Raw genomic sequence first — 21813 nt, forward strand, 5'->3', positions numbered from 1 at the left:
CCAAAATCACATCAAAGTGTGTCAATATATATCAGAAAGGATAGTAACAGCAAAGATAAGAATGGAGAAGAAAGACCTGAACATCATCGGAGTATACGGCTCAGAAAATAACCAGCCTCAAACAACAAGGGAAGTGTTTTATGACCAATTACAACAATTAGTAGACCAAGTCATGATAATATTGGGGGATTTTAACGCTCGAATAGACAATCAAGTAATACCCGGCATTAAACAAAAACATAACGAAAATGGAGAACTGATGACTTCTGCACGAATAACGAATTAAGAATAAACAACAACTTTTTTGACCACAAAGACAAACACAAATATACATTTAATAACACCCGTGGACAAAGATCTATGATAGATTATGTTATAACGAACAGACATATACATCCATCGAAAATAATCGACGTAAGATGTAGGTAGTGACCATAGCCTAATATTATGTAAAATAAAAATCACCAAAATGAAAAAAACAGCCAAATTCTGAGGCAATCTTTCTAGAGCTGGTCAACACAAACTGATATGACGAGATTCTCTACACAGATGCATCTAAAACTGTCGGATATTCTGTAACAACTTCAAATAATATCATTCAGAAGTTCTGCCTCCCACAATCCACTTCTATCCATACAGGAGAGCTGTACGCCATCCTACAAGCATTAAAAGGCTTATGTAACCAAACTAAAGCCAAGAACACAGCAATATGTAGAGATTCGATGTCGATGTCGATGTCGATACGAGAAAATACAAAAAAAAAATACTCTATACAAGTGTGATACTCAGCAAATTGGAACTTCTTCAGAATGTACTAGATTTCCTTCGAGAAACGAACTTGTATTACAAAATTTAGTGTTTTCTTTTTTATTACTTTTACTTTTACATATTCTCTTTATTGTATCTAATGGAATGTAAAATGTATAGTAACAAAATTGACCCAGTGTCAATAACCTTGTAATTGAGACACAATAAACTAAAAAAAAATGATTTTTTCCCAGATAGACTTGTAGAATGGCCAAGTAAATGGCCAAAAACAATGGCAAATTAGAATATCTTGGGCATATTATGAGAAATGAACAGAGATATAGCTTGTTGCTACTCATTATTCAGGTCAAGGTATTTGGAAAGAGCGGACCAGGGAGAAGAAGAATATCTTAGCTTCAAAACCTGAGATAGTTGTTCAAAAGTTAGAATAGCCAAGCTAATCGCTAACATCCGGAACGAATATTGGTTTACAAATGTTTGAGAATGAAAGAATTTGAATAATAGTCTACAAAAGCACTTGAAGAAACTTGGCAAAAACTTAAAGAATCCCTCTTAGATGGGGACAAGCAAATCTACGGAATAGCTAAAATCAATAAAAACAGACAATGTACGAATTGGTGGAGTAATGAAATAAAAGAAGAGGTCAAATCCAAGAAGTTAGCGTGGAAGAAATATCTAGGGAACCAGAATGCAGAAAGCTATCAAAAATATAAGCAACAGAGGGCAAAAGTAAAAGACATGGTGATTAAAGCAAAAAAGAAAAGCTGGGAGGATTTTGGGAATAAGCTGGAGAAGGACTACCACACTAACCAAAAACTATTTTACAAAACTCTGAGAAGCCTAAGAACAGAGAACAGACAACAAACACCAAAACAAATTAAAAACAAAGATGGCCACATCCTCTGCGAGAACGAAAATATTATGAACAGGTGGAGAGAATATTTCGAAGACCTTCTGACTCAAAAAGACTATAATAATGAAATAGACAACACTGAAGAAAACCCATATGAGAACCCAAACCAAAACGAAATAACAATGATATATTGAACATATGATAAGATAACTGCGGAAATGCTAAAAAATATGGGAGAAAATGGAAATGAAATGCTTAGAAAAGTTTGCAATAAAGCATGGAATGAGAACAAGATCCCAAAAGACTGGGAAGTGGGCGTTATTCTACCCATTTTCAAAAAAGGTGACAGACGAGAATGCAGCAACTACAGAGGTATAACTCTCCTGAGTATCCCTTCCAAAGTTTACGAACGAGTACTGGAGAAAGGACTACTACAAGAAGTAGACCATAAGCTGGAGCAGTCACACAGCGGTTTCGGGAAGGGAAGAAGCATCCATGACCATGTTTTTACACTCAAGCATCTAATACAAAATGCACGAAATACAAGCACGGAACTATACCAAGCCTTCATAGACCTCGAAAAAGCATTTGATAGAACCCCGCGAACCGAAATAGACAAAAGCCTAAGAAACAGAGAAGTAGACAGCAAACTCAGAAAAGCTATTATGAGCCTATACAAGAACACAAGAAACAGAGTAAGAACAGATAATATGGAATCAGAAGAGTTTAGAGTCAATGATGGCTTACGACAAGGAGGTGTACTAGGCCCCATCCTGTTCAATATTGTACTAGATGATGTAATGAAAGAAACTAGAGAAGAAACATCGAGAATATTTGTTGGACATGGAAACCTGGAAATGATACAGATAGCGGAGTGCGCATTTGCAGATGACCTCGTCATATTTGGAAGAAACGAGGACGCACTTAAGAGAAACCTCCAGATATGGAGAGATAAACTCGAAAAACGTAACCTGAGAATTAATGAAAGTAAAACCAAGGTCATGGTATGTGGGAAAACAGACCAACATACAAACATTAAAATCAATAACTATACTTTAGAACAAGTCGAAACCTTTAAATACCTGGGAGTGCAACTAGAGAGTAGGGGCACACAAGAAGCAGAGATAAACAATCGAATAGCAAACGCTTCCCGGATATACCACGCAATTAAGAGCACATTCCTATCGAAAAAAGAAGTATCCCAAAAAGCAAAGATAGCTATCTACAACACAGTTTTTGTACCTATCTTAACATTTGGATGTGAAAGCTGGACGCTCACCACCAGACTAAAAAATAAACTGCAAAGTATTTCAATGAAGTATCTAAGAAGAGTACTAGGGGTGACCAGAATGGACAGGATACGGAACGATGAAATAAGAGAACGCCTTAAAGTCCAATCAATAGAGAAGAAAATCGAAGAAGCCCAACTGAGATGGTACGGCCACATGGTAAGGATGGATAAAAAAAGCCAAGTGAAACAAGTGTGGGAAGCTAGAAGAACCTTGAAAAGACCGAGGGGCAGACCCATGAAGACCTGGGACGATGAAATTGCCGCCATCCTAGACAGGAGAGGAGTCACCAAAGAACAAGCGAAGAAATTGGCAAGCAACAAGAAGAATTGGAGGAAGTTTGTATATGAAACCTAAAAAGAGACCTTACACCCAACACCTTAGGGTAGAAGGGTTATTGATTATATATATATATATATATATATATATATATATATATATATATATATATATATATACAAAAAAAAACAAAATAATATTACGTAAAACTAATGAAGTAACAAACCACAGAAATATATATTAAACTAAATACAGTAATTTTAATTCCTTTTCTCTATTTTGGTCTTTTTATATCAGTTGGTATTTTCCATGATGACCAAGGAATAACTTTCAATTACCAATGTACATTTAATGAATAATGTTAAATAATATTTGATTAGGTAAACGTACCGCTATGCACATACAGTACATACTTATTTAAACAAAGAGCTTGAGGTACTTTCGCTGATTAATAGTTTTTTACCTTTTCACACGAAATATTTATATATGTGTATGCGGTTGTGGCATTGACAATTTTTCATCGCTAATTTGCATAAGATTACAATATAAATAGTAACAATACTGATTTTACTATATAAGGCATTAAAATATTTGAGTTACTGCATTGATTCAAACAGTTTTATCAAGTTTCTTGGTAAAATATTCATATTTCTTTGGACTTTTGTTTGCGGGAAGTCATAATATATTAATATATTAAGAATGATAATTGTCGAACACTAAAAACAATTTGTATTCCACTAAAACCAAAGAATCACCTCTGCATACCTATGGCCACGAGATCCTATAATAGACGACGACCTGAATGCGTTCCTGAATATAGAAGAGCCGTCCATAATAATAGGAGACCTAAATGCGAGATTCCCAAACTGGAACAATAGAGCTATGAATAGAAACGGAAGATTGCTGGACAACTATCTAGCAAACAATAAAAACACAATGGTAATAGGGACCATCGAACCGACACATTTCCCAGAAAATACTCAACCCACTCTTCTAGACATCGTAGTAGTTAAAAATCTAGGACTTCAGACCGAGAACAAAACATTAAACGAAGGATCACAAGACCACAACCCCATACTACTGGAAATAGGAAATTGGAATCAACAACGTCCCAGTGATCCACAAGTGTGAATCCACAAGAAATAGAAGAAAGAGTACTAGAGTTCCAAAAAAATCGTACAAGAAGCACTCAGAAATAGCACTACTGAAGAAGAAATAGACATACACATGGGAAGGTTTAGAGACATAAACCAGGAAATCAAAGACATGATAAGGGAAAAGAACAAAGCTAGAAGGACAAGAAACCGGGAGGACAAAAACAGGGCAAATCGGCTAAACAGAGAAGTAAAAACAGCACTAGCAGAATACAGAAGCCGACAATGGGATAACCACGTTCAAGAAAGGGAGGAAAAAGGTCCAAACATGCAAAACATATGGAAACTACACTACTACTACTACTAAGGATTTCCACAGTTTTCACTGTTTTCCTTCACTCAACCGTTTTCTCCAATTTTCCCTGTCATTCCAGTCTCCATCTCGCAGGGTTCTTTTCTCCATAGCCTCGTCGATTTCATCTCTGAATGACCTTCGGGGTCTTCCTCTCTTTCTTCTTCCAATCGGGCTCCATTCTGTGATTTTGTTTATCCAGCGTCCTCTGTCCGCTCTTCTGACGTGGCCGTACCAGGATAGTCTCTTCTCCTCTATATAGTCGATTATGTCTGATTGCACTCCCATTCTCCGCTTAATCTCTGCGTTTTCAATTCTGTCTCTTTTTGTAAGTCCACAGCTTCTCCTCAGGAACTCCATTTCTACTGCTCTTATTCTACCTCTATTTCTCTTGTTTATTGTAAAGTTTTCGGACCCATATGTCAGGATACTTCTTGTCAGGGTATTATATATTCTCTTTTTTGTCTTTATCGTAATGTTCTTATCCCACAACACTGAGTTTAGTTGTCTTATACAGTTTCTTGTTTGTCTCACTCTGTTGTTTATATCTTCTTCTGTTGTTCCCTGGTTCGATATTATGGTTCCTAAATACTTGAATTTATCTGTTCCATTTATTTGTCTTCCCTCGTCTATCTCTAGGTTTCTCATATCCTTATTTTCTATTGTTAGGTATTCGGTTTTCTCTAAGTTTATTTCCATTCCGTTGTTTTTATATTCTTCTTCTAGTTTTCTGAGCATAAAGCTGAGATCTTCTTCATCTTGTGCGATGACTACTTGATCGTCGGCAAAACTAAAGGTGTATAGGTATTCGTCTCTTACTGGTATGCCCATTCCTTCGCACTTTCTCCTCCATGGTTTGAGTGTCTTTTCCAAGAATATTTTAAATAGAGTAGGGGACGTAGCACAGCCTTGTAGAAGTCCTTTTGTCGTCTTATATGGATTGTAGGCTTTATTTCCACATTTAATAGCTACTTTGTTTTCTTTGTATAGTGCTTTAACTGCTTTTATTAGTGTTTGTCGGATTCCGAGATCATTCATTGCTTCCCATAATTTGACTCTAGGTATTGAGTCATATGCTTTCTTTAGATCAACAAAGGCCAGATGGACCGGTCTACCTTTTGCCATTTTCTTCTCTATCAGTTGTTCTAATGTGTACGTATGATCTAGGCATGATTTTCCTACTGTGAACCCTGCTTGGTCTTCGCCAATTTTTCCTATTATTTCAGTTTCTAGTTTTTCCTTAATAATTTTCCCGTAAAGTCTACCTACCGACGATATTATATTAATTCCTCTATAGTTTTCACATTTTTTCCTGTTTCCTTTCTTATGTATGGATGTGATGTATGCTTGTGTCCATTCCGCAGGTATTTCTTCTCCATTTAGTCCTCTTTCGAACATTCTATGTAGCATGCGGAATAACTTTTCCGTTCCGTTTTTAATTAGTTCGTTTGGTATTCGAAACTACAAAAAATTCTAAAAAAATTATAGAAAACCCCTACCTCCACTCCACGGTGAAAATGGAATTGTCTACACCATAGAAGAAAAAGCCGAGGTGATGAGGAGGACTCTCGAGAGAGAGTGTACATTAAATTATCACCAAGACAGATGTAGACTTCATCGAAGAAGTCGAGGAACAACAAGAAATGCCCGAAGAACCAAAGGAGATAATCACACCGACATCTCAAGAAATAAACGAACTAATTAAAAATAGCTCACCGAGAAAAGCACCTGGTCTAGATGATCGAAGATAACGAATGCGATCCTTAGATACAGGCTCTTCCCAAATCGATAGAAGGAAGCCCACGTTATCATGATTCCAAAACCAGGAAAGAATATCATGTTTCCGCAAAATTACAGGCCGATAAGCTTACTGCCAGCAGTCAGCAAGAGCGTAGAAAGAGTAATACTAAGAAGACTACAAGCTGAAACATACGAAATAGGACTAATCTCAGAAATTCAATTCGAAATTAGAGCAGAACACTCTAGCGAAATTCTTGTGTCCAGAACTTTCGTCACGAAAAGCATTTGGCTGATAGTTGTGCCCTTATCGTGCATCAGAGTGCTATAGGAGGGAAATAGATGGCCTGGAACATTGGAACGCGGTGGAGTGACTCTTGTTTTGGAGTGACTTCTTGGGGGGTGAACATGTCTCACAGGCTGAGTTTACTTAAATTGCTTGCTTGCTATTTTTATAAAATGGGTTTCTTGAATATTTCGGAAAATGATGTTGGTAAATTAATTCATGCATAAGAGGACAAAGAAACAGAAGCTTGAAAATCAATGAAGACAACAAGAATAGAAAGAAAAGAAAATACCAATCCATCTATACTTTATTTGGAAATGTATTATACCACAGTTTTTCCGCCAGAAATGCGTCCACTTTACTATAGAGAAAAAGAGAAATTTTATTTAATTAGTCGATTAAATATCTAATAAATATAATCATGTTTTCTTATCAGATAAACTGTAAAAGCTCTTTTTTGAGTCTTCTATCTTCCACCTTTATATCTTTACCCATTATCCAATCTAAGAGCTACTTCTTTTTCCACTTACTGTTAGGTAATGCTTCCTTTGATCTTGATCTTTGATAGTATTTTTTATTGTACATAACTACGACAGAATTCATCGGTAGGAAATGTATCATTTGAGTAAAGTACTCTTGAAAAATATGAGAAGTAATGTCTTTATTATTGTATTTCGTAGCTTGAAATAAATTATAACAAAAGTTTATAAATTTTATAAATAAATGCTTTATCTTGTCCAGTACGAGATAACCAAACGACAACTCTTACCAGCTGGAAATTTTACTCCAGCAAACTTTGTTGATGTCCGGTCCCAATCCTGGATAAAAAGAAGGGATATAAGTAACACCTCTATAAAAACCAAGGTTCTGTTGGTTCTGCTGATAGAACCATGTAAAGGCCCCTTGTCTTGGTCTTGGTCAACAACTACGGGTGGAAAACCAACACGTAGCACATCTGTAAGAATATCCTCAGGACACGACAATTCCCGAAAATCCGAAAGAAATGACCCTCACTCCCGACGATCCCTTAAGTGGGAAGAAGGTGCTAAAAATCTCCTGGTCAGTCAATAATGACACAAAAGAGAAAAGTATCGGTATGTGAAATATTCAAAGTATGTACGAAGGTAGAAAATATTATTCAAGAATGGACTTGCCTGAACATAGGTATTTTACGATGCAGTGAAGTTCGACGACCAAATTCTGAAGTAACAATTATAGATGAACACCATATCTATTATTTGAGAGATATGGTGTTCTCTGTGAAGACGAAAATGGCTTAGCGATAATAGTTAAATGGGAAATAGCTAAAGCAGTTACGATTTACGCCCATGTCAGACAGACTTGCGTTATTGTAGATTCTCCAGTCCATCTAACATAAACGTCATTTAGGTCTACACACCGAAATCCAAAATGATTGAAGAAATAGAAAATTTTAAATTTCAAAAAAAATCTGATTCTAGAAGAGTCTCTAAAACTGGAAAAAAAAACATAAACGGACCATCATCACGACTGATTACTTATATTGTGGCTTATTCCCAAGTAAAAAAGAGTAATAAAAACGATGGAAAGGACTGGCTAAAACTTTTTAGATTAAGACATCCGAAATTTCGTTTTCACTGGCACTAGGCTTTAACAAAGAAAAATCCAAGGACGCAGAAATCCAGGCCGTAGAAGAATGTCCTGGATGAGAAATTTAAGAGAGTGGTTTGGCTGTACCACTAACGAATTATTCAACACAGCAGTAAATACAATTAGAATTGCCCTAATGATATCCAATCTCCGATAGGAGAGGCACTCAAAGAAGAAGAAGGCTTTAACAAGAAAAACGTTGGAGTGTTTTTTGATCTATTAGTAAAAGAAATGGCACAAAAAACTGTTCAGCTAATCAAATATTTTACGTCGATGAAAGTGGCCTTACCATAGTTACATCAAAGTGTCCTGGGGTTTTTCCCAAAGGAAAAGCGGCAAATAGGAGCGCTAACATTCACAGAGCGAGGGTCTCTGATTACTTGCTTTTGGCTATGAGCGCAAGTGGAAATTATGTGGCTCCTTTGCTTATATTTCCTCGCAAGAATGCCAGCGAATTGTTAAAGAAGGGAGGTCCATCTGGAAGTATTTTTGCCTTCCAGCCATCGGGGGGTATTCAAACAACATTTTCAAGCAATGGTTCAATCACTTCATCGATTATGTAAAACCAAGTGCCGAAAACCTTATACTTAAATCTAGATGTTATTATCGCTGCTAGGGAAAACCACTAACTTAATTGTGCCTACCGCCTCACACTACACACAAGATGCAACCGCTCCACAAATCTGTACTGGGCTTTAAAAATTTTTTACAGTGAAAAAAAAACATTCGTCAATTTTTAAGGCAAAATAATCGTCCAATATCTCATGGCGAAAGAGCAGTCAATGGATTTCGACAAATGGATATCTTTCCAGTAAACAGACATATTTTTTTCGAAGAGGATTTTCTAGTGGAATCACACAAGAATGAAGAAGCACCCGTTAACACCCAGATAAACCGAAGGAAGATGCCGATAAAGGGGCAAATGGGCAACCAGTTTTACTATAACACATACTTCCCATTCCCATTCCCGTTCTTAAAAAACGACAATCCCAAACAAACATGAACTGAAGAGTCAACAGTATCGAAAATTGAAAAAAATGAAATTAAAAGAAAAGTTAGGTTCGATGGAAAGAAAAAGCCAACTGACGATGCAAAACCTGGTAGCAGCAACATGGATGTTGTGGTAGCAAACTCAAGTTGTGTTAGCAAAAAAGCGGGAAAGGAACTGGTAGACCACGACACATCTTTACATGATTTAAATAAAAGTATCCCACCTCTAGATGACTTGACTGAGGAGGAAGAATTCCCGAATATGGACAGTAACCCAAAAGATGATGCAGACTGTCTTTTCTGTTCAGGACCTTTTACGGCTGATTTAAGGGGAGAAATGTGGGTACAGTGCCTAAGATGCGAGCTCTGGGCACACGAGGAATGCGCTGATGCCGAACGCGACTGTTATATTTGCGATTTTTGTCGTTACAAGAATATTTCATAGTATTTCATATTACCTCATATAGGTATTTCATATTACACGACCATTTTTTCAATAACAATAATAATAAAAATGGTATTCCATAAACCCCGACTTTACTATAATAATTTACGCATACTAACATTGTAGATAAAAGCTTTCTGAGGTAAACAATTTCAATTATAGCAATAACTGTTAAGTGAAAATTTTATAGCCGCAAAATATGTGATATTGTCCCTATTATCACGCGAAACTAAAGTTTTTGTGCATTTTTAGAAAAGATATTAATAATTTTCAATAAGTCGACGTTTGAAACTATTTTTGCTGTAATTAACCAACAAATTAACAAAAATAACTTTCCAAACCATCATTTTTAAGGATTTTCAACTTGTATAAAACCGTTTCTTCTTCCCATTGTGTATACATCTCTGTAAAATGATATCGTTACCCTAATATTACAAGGTTCTATGTAACATTTTTTACTAAATTAAGTTTTCAATATTACAAAGTTCTATGTGACTAGCACTACATCACAATTTGTATGGAAATTAGTTTGCTCACATACAACTCTGGTAAAACCAAGGGTGTATGTACAAAATTATGCTTTATATGAATAGCAAAGTTCTATGGTAAACATAGAACTTTGGAATTTAAAATTTGATTAAAATCTAAATATTACATGGTTCTATGTTGTAACATACAACCTTGTTATTGTATTTTTTGTAAAAGTGAGGTTATGTTCCTGTATTTATAATACAAATCGCAAGCGTTTTCGAGAGTGTTATTTGTGTCTAGAATTAAAAAAAATGAGTAATTTAAGTGATGACTATGTCCAAGACTCTGATGATGATGAGGATTACGTATTACCAGTTCAAAAAACATCGAAGATGAAAGAATGCAGGTAAGATTTTTCTATATCTTATATTGTGAGGTTAGGTTTTTATTTTTTATTTCTTTTTTTACAAAAAGTTCTTTGTTTCAGACTTAAAATTCGTGGACGTGTTATTAATATTCCCGTGTCAAGAAGTAGCAGCGAAAGTGATGACGAAACTAACTCAGAAACGGATTCAAGCAGGTAGGCATGATTTGCTAAACAAAAAAAAATTAAACAACGTAACATTTTATTAATTTCTTTTTATAATTTAGCTTGTTGTTACTATTTAAAAACTAATTTGTTTTAGAAAAGCTCCTAGTTCGTCTTCCACCTCAATCATTCACACTCCAAAGAATAAAAAGGCCCCAATCATAGTTGTTAGCAATATTAAGATTAAAAATGCATCTAACTCTGGTTCTGGTAACTTGCAGTCTAACTTAAATAGGTAATATTTTTGACAATTATTTTGTTTAACTAAATCGCGAAAACATTTTTTTTTTATTTTTATTTTAGAAATGTACCTAGCAGTTCTACAACTTTAGTTCCAGAATTCACCAAGAAAATCCCGTCTTCAGAAGATAACAAAATTAAGATTCTAGAACCAGACCATTCTGATTTCGATGATACAAATAACATTGGACATATTTCCGAAGAAATTTTACTAGAAGAAGCAACTCAGAATATAATAAAAGATAAAAAGATATTTACTAGAAAACGACAGAAAAACACTTCTGAATGGACATGTAACAAAAGAAAATCTTTATTTGATCAAGGTCTAGAGTATATTTCTTCTCGAAAAAAGGTAGTACCTGCTAGAAAGATTAGGAATAAAAAAGATTGTGTACAAAAGTGCAGAATGAAGTGCTCGCGTCAAATTAGCGACGAACAAAGGAAGGAAATTTTTAAAAACTATTATTTACTCTCAGCCATCGAAAAGAAAAACTATATTTTGCATACCACAGAAGCTGAGACTCCTTGGAGACGAAGAAAAGGCAAAAATCCAGAAAATTCGAGAAAAAGCAAAAGTTTTAGGTTTTATTTTGAGATAAATAATCAAAAGATCCAAGTTTGCAAGGCTTTTTACACTGGGACTTTATGCATAAGCCAGAAACCAATTTATACGGTGCACAACAATAAAACTTCCACCAAAACCTTACCCGAAAGTAAACAAGGCAAACATCAAAAACGGGTAACATCACTCGAAGATAGTAACTTGGTCAAGGAGCACATTAACATGATTCCAAGAGTGGAATCCCATTACTGTCGCAAAAAAACTAATAAAGAGTATTTAGAAAGCGGATTAAGTATCAAAAAATTGTATGAGCTTTATTTGGATTTTGCTGGAGAATGCAAAAAAAATCCAGTTTCTTTTGCTGTCTACAGAAAAATATTTTGCAACTATTTTAATATAGCTTTTCACAAACCAAGAAAAGATAGATGTGATACCTGCGAAGAAATAAAATTAAGAAAAATGGAGAAGAGGGAAGACGAAGAATCACAACGAAGATATACTGATCATTTGAAAGAGAAAGAGTATATGAGAGAAGAAAAACAAAGAGATAAAGAAAGCGGAATACCTTTATTATGTTTTGATCTGGAAAATGTTTTGACATGTCCAAAAGCAGACATAAAAAATTTCTTTTATAAGAGCAAATTAAATGTGTACAATATGACCGGTCACCTTTCGGTTGGGAAAAAGGTGTATTGTGCCGTGTGGACAGAAGCTTTACATGGAAGAAAGGGAAATGACATTGCAAGCGCAGTTTATAAAATAGTAGGAAAAGTGTTGGAGGACCATCCAGAGTTTACAAAAATCATTTTGTGGAGCGATAGCTGCGTTCCACAGAATCGAAACAGTCTTATGAGTTATGCTCTCAGTTACCTAATTCAAAAACATCAGAATGTGCAAAATATTTCCATGAAATTTTCTGTTCCAGGACATGCTTGTATTCAAGAGGTCGATGCAATCCACAGTGCAATTGAAAGAACGTTCAATAAAGTAGAATATTATTCTCCTATATCACTTCTGCGCTACCTTTTAAAAGTAAACCGACAAAATCCATATACAATAATTCAAATGAAACAAGAACATTTTATAGATTTTCAGTCTTTTTCCAGCCAACTGAACTACAATGCTGTACCATTTTCAAAAGTAGTAGCATTAGAATTTTCTAAATCTTTTTTTGAACTGAAGTATAAAGATACTTTTGATCCAACCAAAGAGCTAAAAACTGTAAATTTACATCAAAGAAAATTACGAAAAGGTCATGTTAAAACCGAAACAGAACCACTCATTCCGCTTCAATTAAAAAAATGTGATAAGGCTGTTGTACTTCCCCCAAATAAGATAGATGCCCTAAAATCTATGTTCAAGTATATCCCTGAAGTTGATAAGGAATACTACGAGTGTATTTTCCTCCAAAAATAAGATTTAATTTGTTGTTTTTGTAGTTAACAAAGTTCTATGTTAATTTTTTAAATAAGTAAAATTTTCTTGCTATATCAAGGTTCTATGTTTTTTTTTTTCAAATACCTTTTCTTCTAATACAAAAACCAATTTTTTGTTAATTTTTTCTTTAAATCACCTTTAATACATATGTACATTTTTAATTTAAATTCAAATTTAAAATATATAAAACAATTTGATTTTTATGAAAGCTCATTTTTTTAAATCGATTTTTCTCAAATTAGCAATATTGTTACATACAACCTTGTAATATTAGGGTAACGATATATTTATTTGAATATTTAAAATTTTCAACTTCTGTCGTCCCACCCCCACATCAATCGCAGAATCCATCCTAATCCATCGCCCAGATCACCGGTACTCTTCTAGAAAAATCACGTACGCCCGAATTTCGAAAATCCCAAATATACCCCCGAGGGAAACAAGCGGCCAACGGTCCGTTCCAACGCCAGTGAAAGGTGTCACCGAACGAACCGAATTTCGAACACCGAACTGGTCGACTGGATCCCGTAGTGGGGATGCCACAAACACAAACCGTAGGGGAACGTCAGTAGCTACTGGTTCAACAGCGAGAAATGATCGTATTGTAACTAAATAATCATTGAAATAAGGTTGTGTTCATGTTTTAAAATGCTCGAAGAGCTGTCGTTGAATAGAAAACGGTAGTTCGATATAGAAAAATCCACGTAAAGTGTTCGTAAAATGCTATAAAGTGATATATACACTGCCCGAAAATGTATAAGCTTCTAGGAGGACTAGCCAATTATTTCAAATATCAAGAAATAGTGACGGATTGTGCAATTTTCCGCATGCACAATATCTTTACATGTGCCTTATTGAGTGCATGCAGTTTGATAGTGACTGCCAATCAATTCGTAGGGAATCCCATTCAGTGCATAGTCGATGGCCTTCCCAATCATGTCGTCAACACCTACTGCTGGATATCTTCCACCTTCACCATGCCTGACGCCTTCCAGAGACAGGTAAGTGTCACATCTGACCCACATATCTATACGCATATGTGTAACTGTCAACCCATATGCTTTTTTGCTGTTCTGCAAAATTTTTTAATATTATGTATAATGTTACTTATCTGGTTTGTTTTTGTTTGATGTAGTTGCTAAGGCGACGCCAAATGCTTTTTTGTTGTTTTAGAATGATGTAAGTCAACCGGAACTGGCAGATAATGCAAATAGACCGGGTGCTATTACTAAATAAATACAATTTCAATATTTGCAAATAGTTGATGATGCCATTTCAATAGTTGTAACTGTAAATATTATGTTTTTGGAGCGCTGACGCTACTGATTTCATCAATAATTGTTTATTTTAAATTTTGTTCAAATAAAAGCGAATAAATAGCAAACACATTAAATACAAAAGTTAATGTAAAGGGACTATTATAGCTTTTAACAAAGTTGAGTGCTGGATTTTCCCGCCATTTCGTTCTAAAATACTACAACCATTATGTCTTAATGAAGGCAAAAACCTAGGATAAACATTTCCTATAATTTTCAAACCATTAGTGGCATAGAAAAGCTTTTTTTGATGATACTACGATACTACTGAGTACTGAATATATGTTTATCATTACACTCCTGTATATATGAGGTAAACAAGTAAATTTTCACACGTGACCTTCATGACTTGTAGCACTCAAGGCCATACCAAGTCATACGTTTATACCCTCCGATGAATAATTTAATTCAATGTGTGTATGTCATTGTCACTTGTCATAAGTATTGTCGCCATATTGGTGTGACATAAATTTTATGTCGGTAAAAGCCGGTACTGTTTTATTTTGAATAATTCTCAAAACATGGATTTATATTAACTGTGTTTCTTTTAATTTTTTTTCTTTTTGGTTATAGTTTTGGTCTGTTAGTATTGATAAAGACCCTGAAACTAAATTTTTAAGCGCTTTCTTTCCTCGACGACTCAACCATGACCGGACTTGTTCAACTATCTATAATTTTTTATAAGACAAATTGAAAAAATGGAACCAGAATGCAATAATATTTTTTGTCTGGATAATAAAGAGAAGATAAAGGTTTGATTGATCAATGTTTGTTAGAATTTGTTCCAAACTCTAAATGACTTTTGAAAGAAACATATAAAACAAAAATCATCATATTATGATAATTACAGTAGAATTAGAAGATAATTTCGTCGGAAAGTCCAAGCGTTTGTTTAACGAATGAAAATTTTAATTAACATATTGAGAAAAAGAGTTACTTATATTAATTTAGTTTTCAAAATAACCGTTCAATAATTCTCATCAATGCACTTTCTGAAATATTGGATGATAGGTTTGAATGGTTTACTGGTCTATCTTTTATATTTGCCTCCGTTTCTACCTAACTGCTTCGTCTATTTTTTACATTGTGTCATTTCTGAACGATATATTTCTGCATTTGCGCCTCCATAAGAATCAATTGGTATTAAAGTACGAATTACTGCAGCTATGCATCTTGGAAATCATAGAATGGCATAAAACTCATCTTCATCTTGGACCATTTCATCATTTGTTTAATATATTTTCAATTTTTGAAGCTGTTCCCCTTGATATACCCATATAGTAAGCTACTGATATTTGTATTTTTTCATAAGCAAAAAATATTAATGTTAAAAATAACTGTTAAACTGGTGTAGCAGCTTCTCCCCTAAAAATATGTGCTGGTTAGTATTTTCTCTTTATACATTAGAGCAGTGCGGTCCAACCTTTTAGTCGTTGCGGGCTGTATTAAATTTGAAATTATTATGAATGGCCAGAGAACTGGACTCATTAAAAGTTTATTTTAAAAAATAATATACAAACAAAGTATTATTTACAAGTATTTTATTATGGTTTACAGTTTACATGTTATGTTTAAAATTTAACATAAAATAAAAAATCAATGGGATATTTGAGGCAAGGGTTTATCCTCTACTAACTTTTGCACATCTATATCTAGGTATGCTAGTCGTAGTGAGTCTAATACACGCTTCCAAAGTTACGAAGTTTAGGAAAACGATCCTTGGAAACTAACTTCCTAGAGGTACTAATGTCTTCATTTTTCTTTGCCTGAAAAAACGAATCTGATTGTAGTTCGCACAGCTCTAATTGGTGTTCTGCTGATTGGTTCTGGATGTTGACTCCCATTGGATTGTTAAAAAGTCAAGATCGGGTTTTAGTGCAATAAAATCCGAAAACCTTTCATCGAATTCTCTTTTTATTTCTGTAAGAACTTTTGCAAACCTCGAGAAATCGACCATGGTTTCTTCGAGATTTATTTCAAAACACGTAGGAAAATGTGCGAGTTCGTTTATTTTCATGCAGTTCTCGAAAAAATCAAGTTTTTTGCTAAATGTCTCAATTTGATACTGTCTTATTTTTCCCCGGGAGTAGTAGGTTTAATGTGTTCAAGTGAGAGGTAATATCTTTTAGAAATGCCAGTTCATGAAGAAATGTTTTGTTCTTAAGCTTTGTTATAAATACGTCCGCGTTAATAACAATTTCCGATTGAGAAAACAGTAAGATCTCTTTTCTTAAAAAAAAAACTTTTTTGCGTTTTAGCGCTTTAAGTTCTTTTACAAGAGTATTGCAAGCTTCACCTTGATATTTGTCGTATTTTGTTTTGTGCTGGGTTTCATAATGCCTACTAATATTGTATTCTTTTGATACCGCGAGTACTCGAGTACAAATATTGCACTGAGGTTTGCCTTTTACTTGGATGAAGAACTATTGATTTTCCCATTTTCCTTGGAACGTAGGATTCTATTCGAAAATTTTGCGTTTTTCGGCACTACTCATTGTGAGTTTAACATTCAATTTATTCGCCCAAGGTTAACTACTTTCTTAAGATTACGGAAAGTTAGACAGGGTTGGAACAGGTAAAAGTTATCAATGGCAATATTTTTGAAATGTTTTTGCGGGTGGCGCAGTTTAACGAGCCTCGGGCCACATGCGGCCCGCATGCCTGAGATTCGACCACACTGCATTAGAGCATTAATGTTGGTTGGTTTGACATTTTAATGATTTTTTATCCACCAATGTTAATGTGATGACAAATTTTATTACCTATATCTTAATGATATAGGTAATAAAAATATTGTAGAATTATTAGCAATCTTTACTGAAATCAAACATCGTCTATCCGACAGGGATGTATACTATCACCCTTACTGTTTAACATATATTCTAAGGAAATCTTTCAAGAAGCAGTAGATGTTGAAGCCGGAATTCGAATTAACAGAGAATGTATCAATAACATCAGTTACGCAGATGACACGGTGGTATTTGCTGATACTTATGAAGGCCTCCAGGAGTTAATGAATAGAATCACAGAAGTGAGTCAGAGATATGGACTTTCACTAAACATTAATAAAACAACATGGTCTTATTTTTACGTATCTACTACTACTACTACTACTAAGGATTTCCACAGTTTTCACTGTCTTCCTTCACTCAACCGTTTTCTCCAATTTTCCCTGTCATTCCAGTCTCCATCTCGCAGGGTTCTTTTCTCCATAGCCTCGTCGATTTCATCTCTGAATGACCTTCGGGGTCTTCCTCTCTTTCTTCTTCCAATCGGGCTCCATTCTGTGATTTTATTTATCCAGCGTCCTCTGTCCGCTCTTCTGACGTGGCCGTACCAGGATAGTCTCTTCTCCTCTATATAGTCGATTATGTCTGATTGCACTCCCATTCTCCGCTTAATCTCTGCGTTTTCAATTCTGTCTCTTTTTGTAAGTCTACAGCTTCTCCTCAGGAACTCCATTTCTACTGCTCTTATTCAACCTCTATTTCTCTTGTTTATTGTCCAGTTTTCGGACCCATATGTCAGGATACTTCTTGTCAGGGTATTATATATTCTCTTTTTTGTCTTTATCGTAATGTTCTTATCCCACAACACTGAGTTTAGTTGTCTTATACATTTTCTTGTTTGTCTCAGTCTGTTGTTTATATCTTCTTCTGTTGTTCCCTGGTTCGATATTATGGTTCCTAAATACTTTTACGTATCCTAACTGTTATATGCATTACCATATTTCAGGTTATATTAGTTCAAAAACCATAGAATATAAAGAGACGTTAAGCTAGCGATTCTAATATAGAACAAAAATTATATTTTCATATGCACGCTATACCACTCATACCATAAAGCACACCGTGACAATTTTGTGGACGACGATCTCTTCATATCGACATTAAACCATTGTTTTGTATCATTAAATTATATTGTCGACCGAGGTTGCAACTCAACGGTCCTATGAATTGGATAATGACATGCAAACTACGCACGAGTAACCACTATGATAATAAATTTCCATTTGGGTTCATTCAAGAGTGTCTTCAACTTGAACATCGAATTAGTATGCTTTCATGTAAATTTGCATTTTATCGTCAAATCGAAACTTGACCCTATAAAAGTAGTGGCAACATTTTTGTGCTTCGGCTTAACAATATATTTTCTCGTCGCATTTTCATGCTGCCTTCCATTTCCTATCATCGTTCTGTTTAGCATCGACAGGATTCCTGTCGAAGTTTTCCCACTTCTATGGCTCCTGAGGCACAATCACAGTCTTTTATAAATCGATTAGGTTTCTTGAAGAGAGAATTATTTTCAATTGAAATATCCTTCAATAGAATTGTCGTAAGCGACCACTTTTTATTTTCCTTCATAAAAATTTAAGCATTCACAAAATTTCTTGCCGTTTGAAGAAGCGGTTGATGTGAAAAAAATGTCTTGATTTCTTCTAAATGGAAAGATCATGTAGGAAAATTGGTTTAAATAAAACACCATAAATCTATTTTCAATGATAAATATTTATTTTTACGATTTCGACAACTCAAATTTGTACATCACAAGAAACTCAAACGTGCCAAGAGAAAACAAAAACATTCGTCTTATCGTAAAACCAAGTAAAACTGTCGTGCTCTTAATCGTTGTCATCAAAACTATTAATAGCGGATAATTTCACATACACATGTTTGGAAAGTATTGCATGCTTTATCACCAGATGTGCCACACGGTTATGGTATGTGCTTTCTTACTATGAAAGGATGACAATCAAAGACCCCGAATTATGATCTTTAATTGCAACTAAGAAATTATTAGTTATGTGCATTACGAGATAGTAGATCGTTTTTTTTATGAATCTGTATAATGCAATATATGCATATATATGAATATATATGCATATATTGCATATTTTATTCAAATATCTGGGGATTTTGCACATAAAGTTTATTATTCAGTTTGTGTCAAAATTATAAGTAGGGGATCACGGGGCAGAATGAAACACAAATTTGTTATTAATTTTTCCTGTTGTTGTATGTAGGTATATCAGTTTGAAATGTGTTTTGAAAGATCTCATTCAGTACTAGGTACAGACTTATAGTAGCATCAACAACCTTATTATTAACTATTTTGAGTAATAATCAATTCAAGTTTTAAAAAAAATGTTTCATTGTGCCCCACCACTGGGGCTCAATGTAACATACATAGGGGTACAATGTAACATGTAACATAATATATAAAAATGACCAAGCTGTACAATAAACCAATAAGATTGGTTTAGAAATATGTCCAATAATAGTTCTATGCTATAGTTTTATTCCAATAATAAAAAAAAACGGGTGTGGCAGTCCAGTGGGACTGCCGGTAGAAGTAACACTTCTATACACGCATTCGCCGTTACAAATTTATTTGGGAGTCAATCTGCATCATCATTACATATGTAATGCTATAGGTAAGACATAGCAGAAAGAGAAACAAAATTAATAACAACTTACTAACAATTAATAAACATTTGACCTGTAATAGGAGTATAGTAAATGAAGGATTGAATCAATATTTTGATGAAAATGTATATTTTTATTTTCATATATGTATGAAAGGAGTTGAGTGCAAAAATTTTTTTACACATACTCTGCAGTAAAATTCATTGTTTATTTTGTTATTGATATAAAAATACAATACAATACACTGCAACATAATTCAATATAATAATACAATACAAATTAAAATGCAAATTCATGCAAGTATTTAAAAATGACAATAATATACATAACTTTTCTACTTACGCATATGTCTAATTTACCATGTAATAATATTAATAAAAAAGTCCTCCCCAACTGGGAATCAAACCCCGGTCTCCCGCGTGACAGGCTGGGATACTGACTACTATACTACCGAGGACATGACACAAACGTATTTCAAAATTGACAGTTCTGGGTCATACAGTGATTTATTGAGATTATTATTTTGAAATACAAAAGACTAATATAATTATGAACATTTAATAAATAATACAAACATATCACATAAATAATAATATTAATAAATATTTTATTATATATATATATATATAATATTATATATAATATAATATATAATATTAAATATATATACAAAATGAACATTTTTATATTCGAGAGAGGAAGAGAGAGAAAATATATCTTCTGTCTCTCTCTTACTCATTATCTTACATATGTAATGATTTCACAGATTCACTCCCATACAAATTTCCAACGTGGAGCGCGCGTATAGAAGTATAACTTCAATAATATAAAATCAAAGGAAAAATAATTCAAACGTTGAATATAGTAGTTAGCCAATATTTAAATTAGTGAAGTCGATTCCGAAAGAAATAAATTGTTTTTGGCGTTGAGTTAATCCCGCAAAGCAGGGGTTCTCCAAAATCATCTTAATGCTATTCTCAGCAACTATTGATACATCTGGAACTAGTGGCTCTACAAAGGTGTTATGTCCTTTTTTTCTGAAAAACTTCACTTCGAAATCTCCGCTCGTATTCTTTTCTTTTATAACAAGTCCTACGTAGAACTTACTATTATGGCTGTTTAATTTATATTCCACCAGTACATAATCATTTTTAATGGGTGACCTATCCAGATATATGTTTCCACTGACAGCATGCATATTTTCTAAAAAATGCATACATTAGTGCATATTTTTCACTTTTTTTGCATATTTGCCCAAGTCTAGTTCTAAATTTCTGGTCAAGTTAAATATGTTATCATAGATATCAAATTGGTAGGCCTAGGTATATTATTGTAATGTTTTTATTATTAAAATTTATTGTTTTTATTTATTATTAAAGGTTCTACACTTAAAACACTTATTTTATTAAAGTCTTTATTACTAATTTATCTTACACTAATAATTATATAATTTATTATAATACGTGCATTACATTTTAAAACGCGACGCGATGTTCAAAAACTAACTGTCCCTTTACAACAGAATTCCTTCTTTACATATAAAATGCCGTTATTCTCGAAGTTCTGGCGATGAATCGATGACCTTCCATCCATTAGAACGCGATTCTATCGAATAGACGAGAAGGTGACTCAAGGACTGGTGTTTCGGCGAATTTACTAGAAGTCGGTCGATGGCTGAAACTGGTTTTAGCGTAGGGGTCCCTCGGATATTGCCTACTAAAAAATACTTATTAGAAAAACATTACAGTTTTGAGTCATACGACACGTCATTATCTATCGTAACATTATTATTCTCTGTATTAGGGATAATTTTTTATCCTATCAGCACTTGGAAGGACTTGCTCTACTATAAATTGATTGCATGATTTTTTTAAACTTATTTTAAAATTTATTTTAAAATATTCCCTCGGCAGTAATTTTCGTCACGCTGCTGTATTTAATGACACTGAAATACTATTTTAGGAAATACAAAGAGACTTGGTTTCACTTTTCTCTTTATATTCAAATGAAGCAACAAATTAGTGCTTATGGTGTAATCGGCAAAAAATTG

At 34.0% G+C, this 21813-nt stretch overlaps 2 protein-coding genes across 2 annotated transcripts in view; both read left to right on the plus strand.

Annotated features, from left to right (window-relative positions):
• The first annotated feature begins 10576 nt into the window (after positions 1–10576).
• LOC140448210 (uncharacterized) lies at positions 10577–13003 on the plus strand. The gene is made up of 2 exons (XM_072541321.1): positions 10577–10773; positions 10880–13003. The coding sequence occupies exon 2, from the start codon at positions 11429–11431 to the stop codon at positions 12998–13000; it is 1572 nt and encodes a 523-aa protein (XP_072397422.1). The 5' UTR covers positions 10577–10773; positions 10880–11428; the 3' UTR covers positions 13001–13003.
• A 545-nt stretch (positions 13004–13548) lies between these two features.
• ogre (optic ganglion reduced) overlaps positions 13549–21813 on the plus strand; it is a 51168-nt gene continuing 42903 nt past the window's right edge. Inside the window, exon 1 of the mRNA XM_072542185.1 lies at positions 13549–14022. Coding sequence (XP_072398286.1) covers positions 13774–14022 — 249 coding nt within the window. The 5' untranslated portion in view covers positions 13549–13773. The remainder of the gene's footprint in view (positions 14023–21813) is intronic.

The sequence above is a fragment of the Diabrotica undecimpunctata genome, chromosome 8, assembly GCF_040954645.1.
Source record: "Diabrotica undecimpunctata isolate CICGRU chromosome 8, icDiaUnde3, whole genome shotgun sequence".
Lineage (NCBI taxonomy): Eukaryota > Metazoa > Arthropoda > Insecta > Coleoptera > Chrysomelidae > Diabrotica > Diabrotica undecimpunctata.

Coding starts and splice junctions, on each gene's coding strand:
- LOC140448210 (XM_072541321.1), top strand. CDS start 11,429: ATGAAGTGCTCGCGTCAAATTAGCGACGAACAAAGGAAGGAAATTTTT.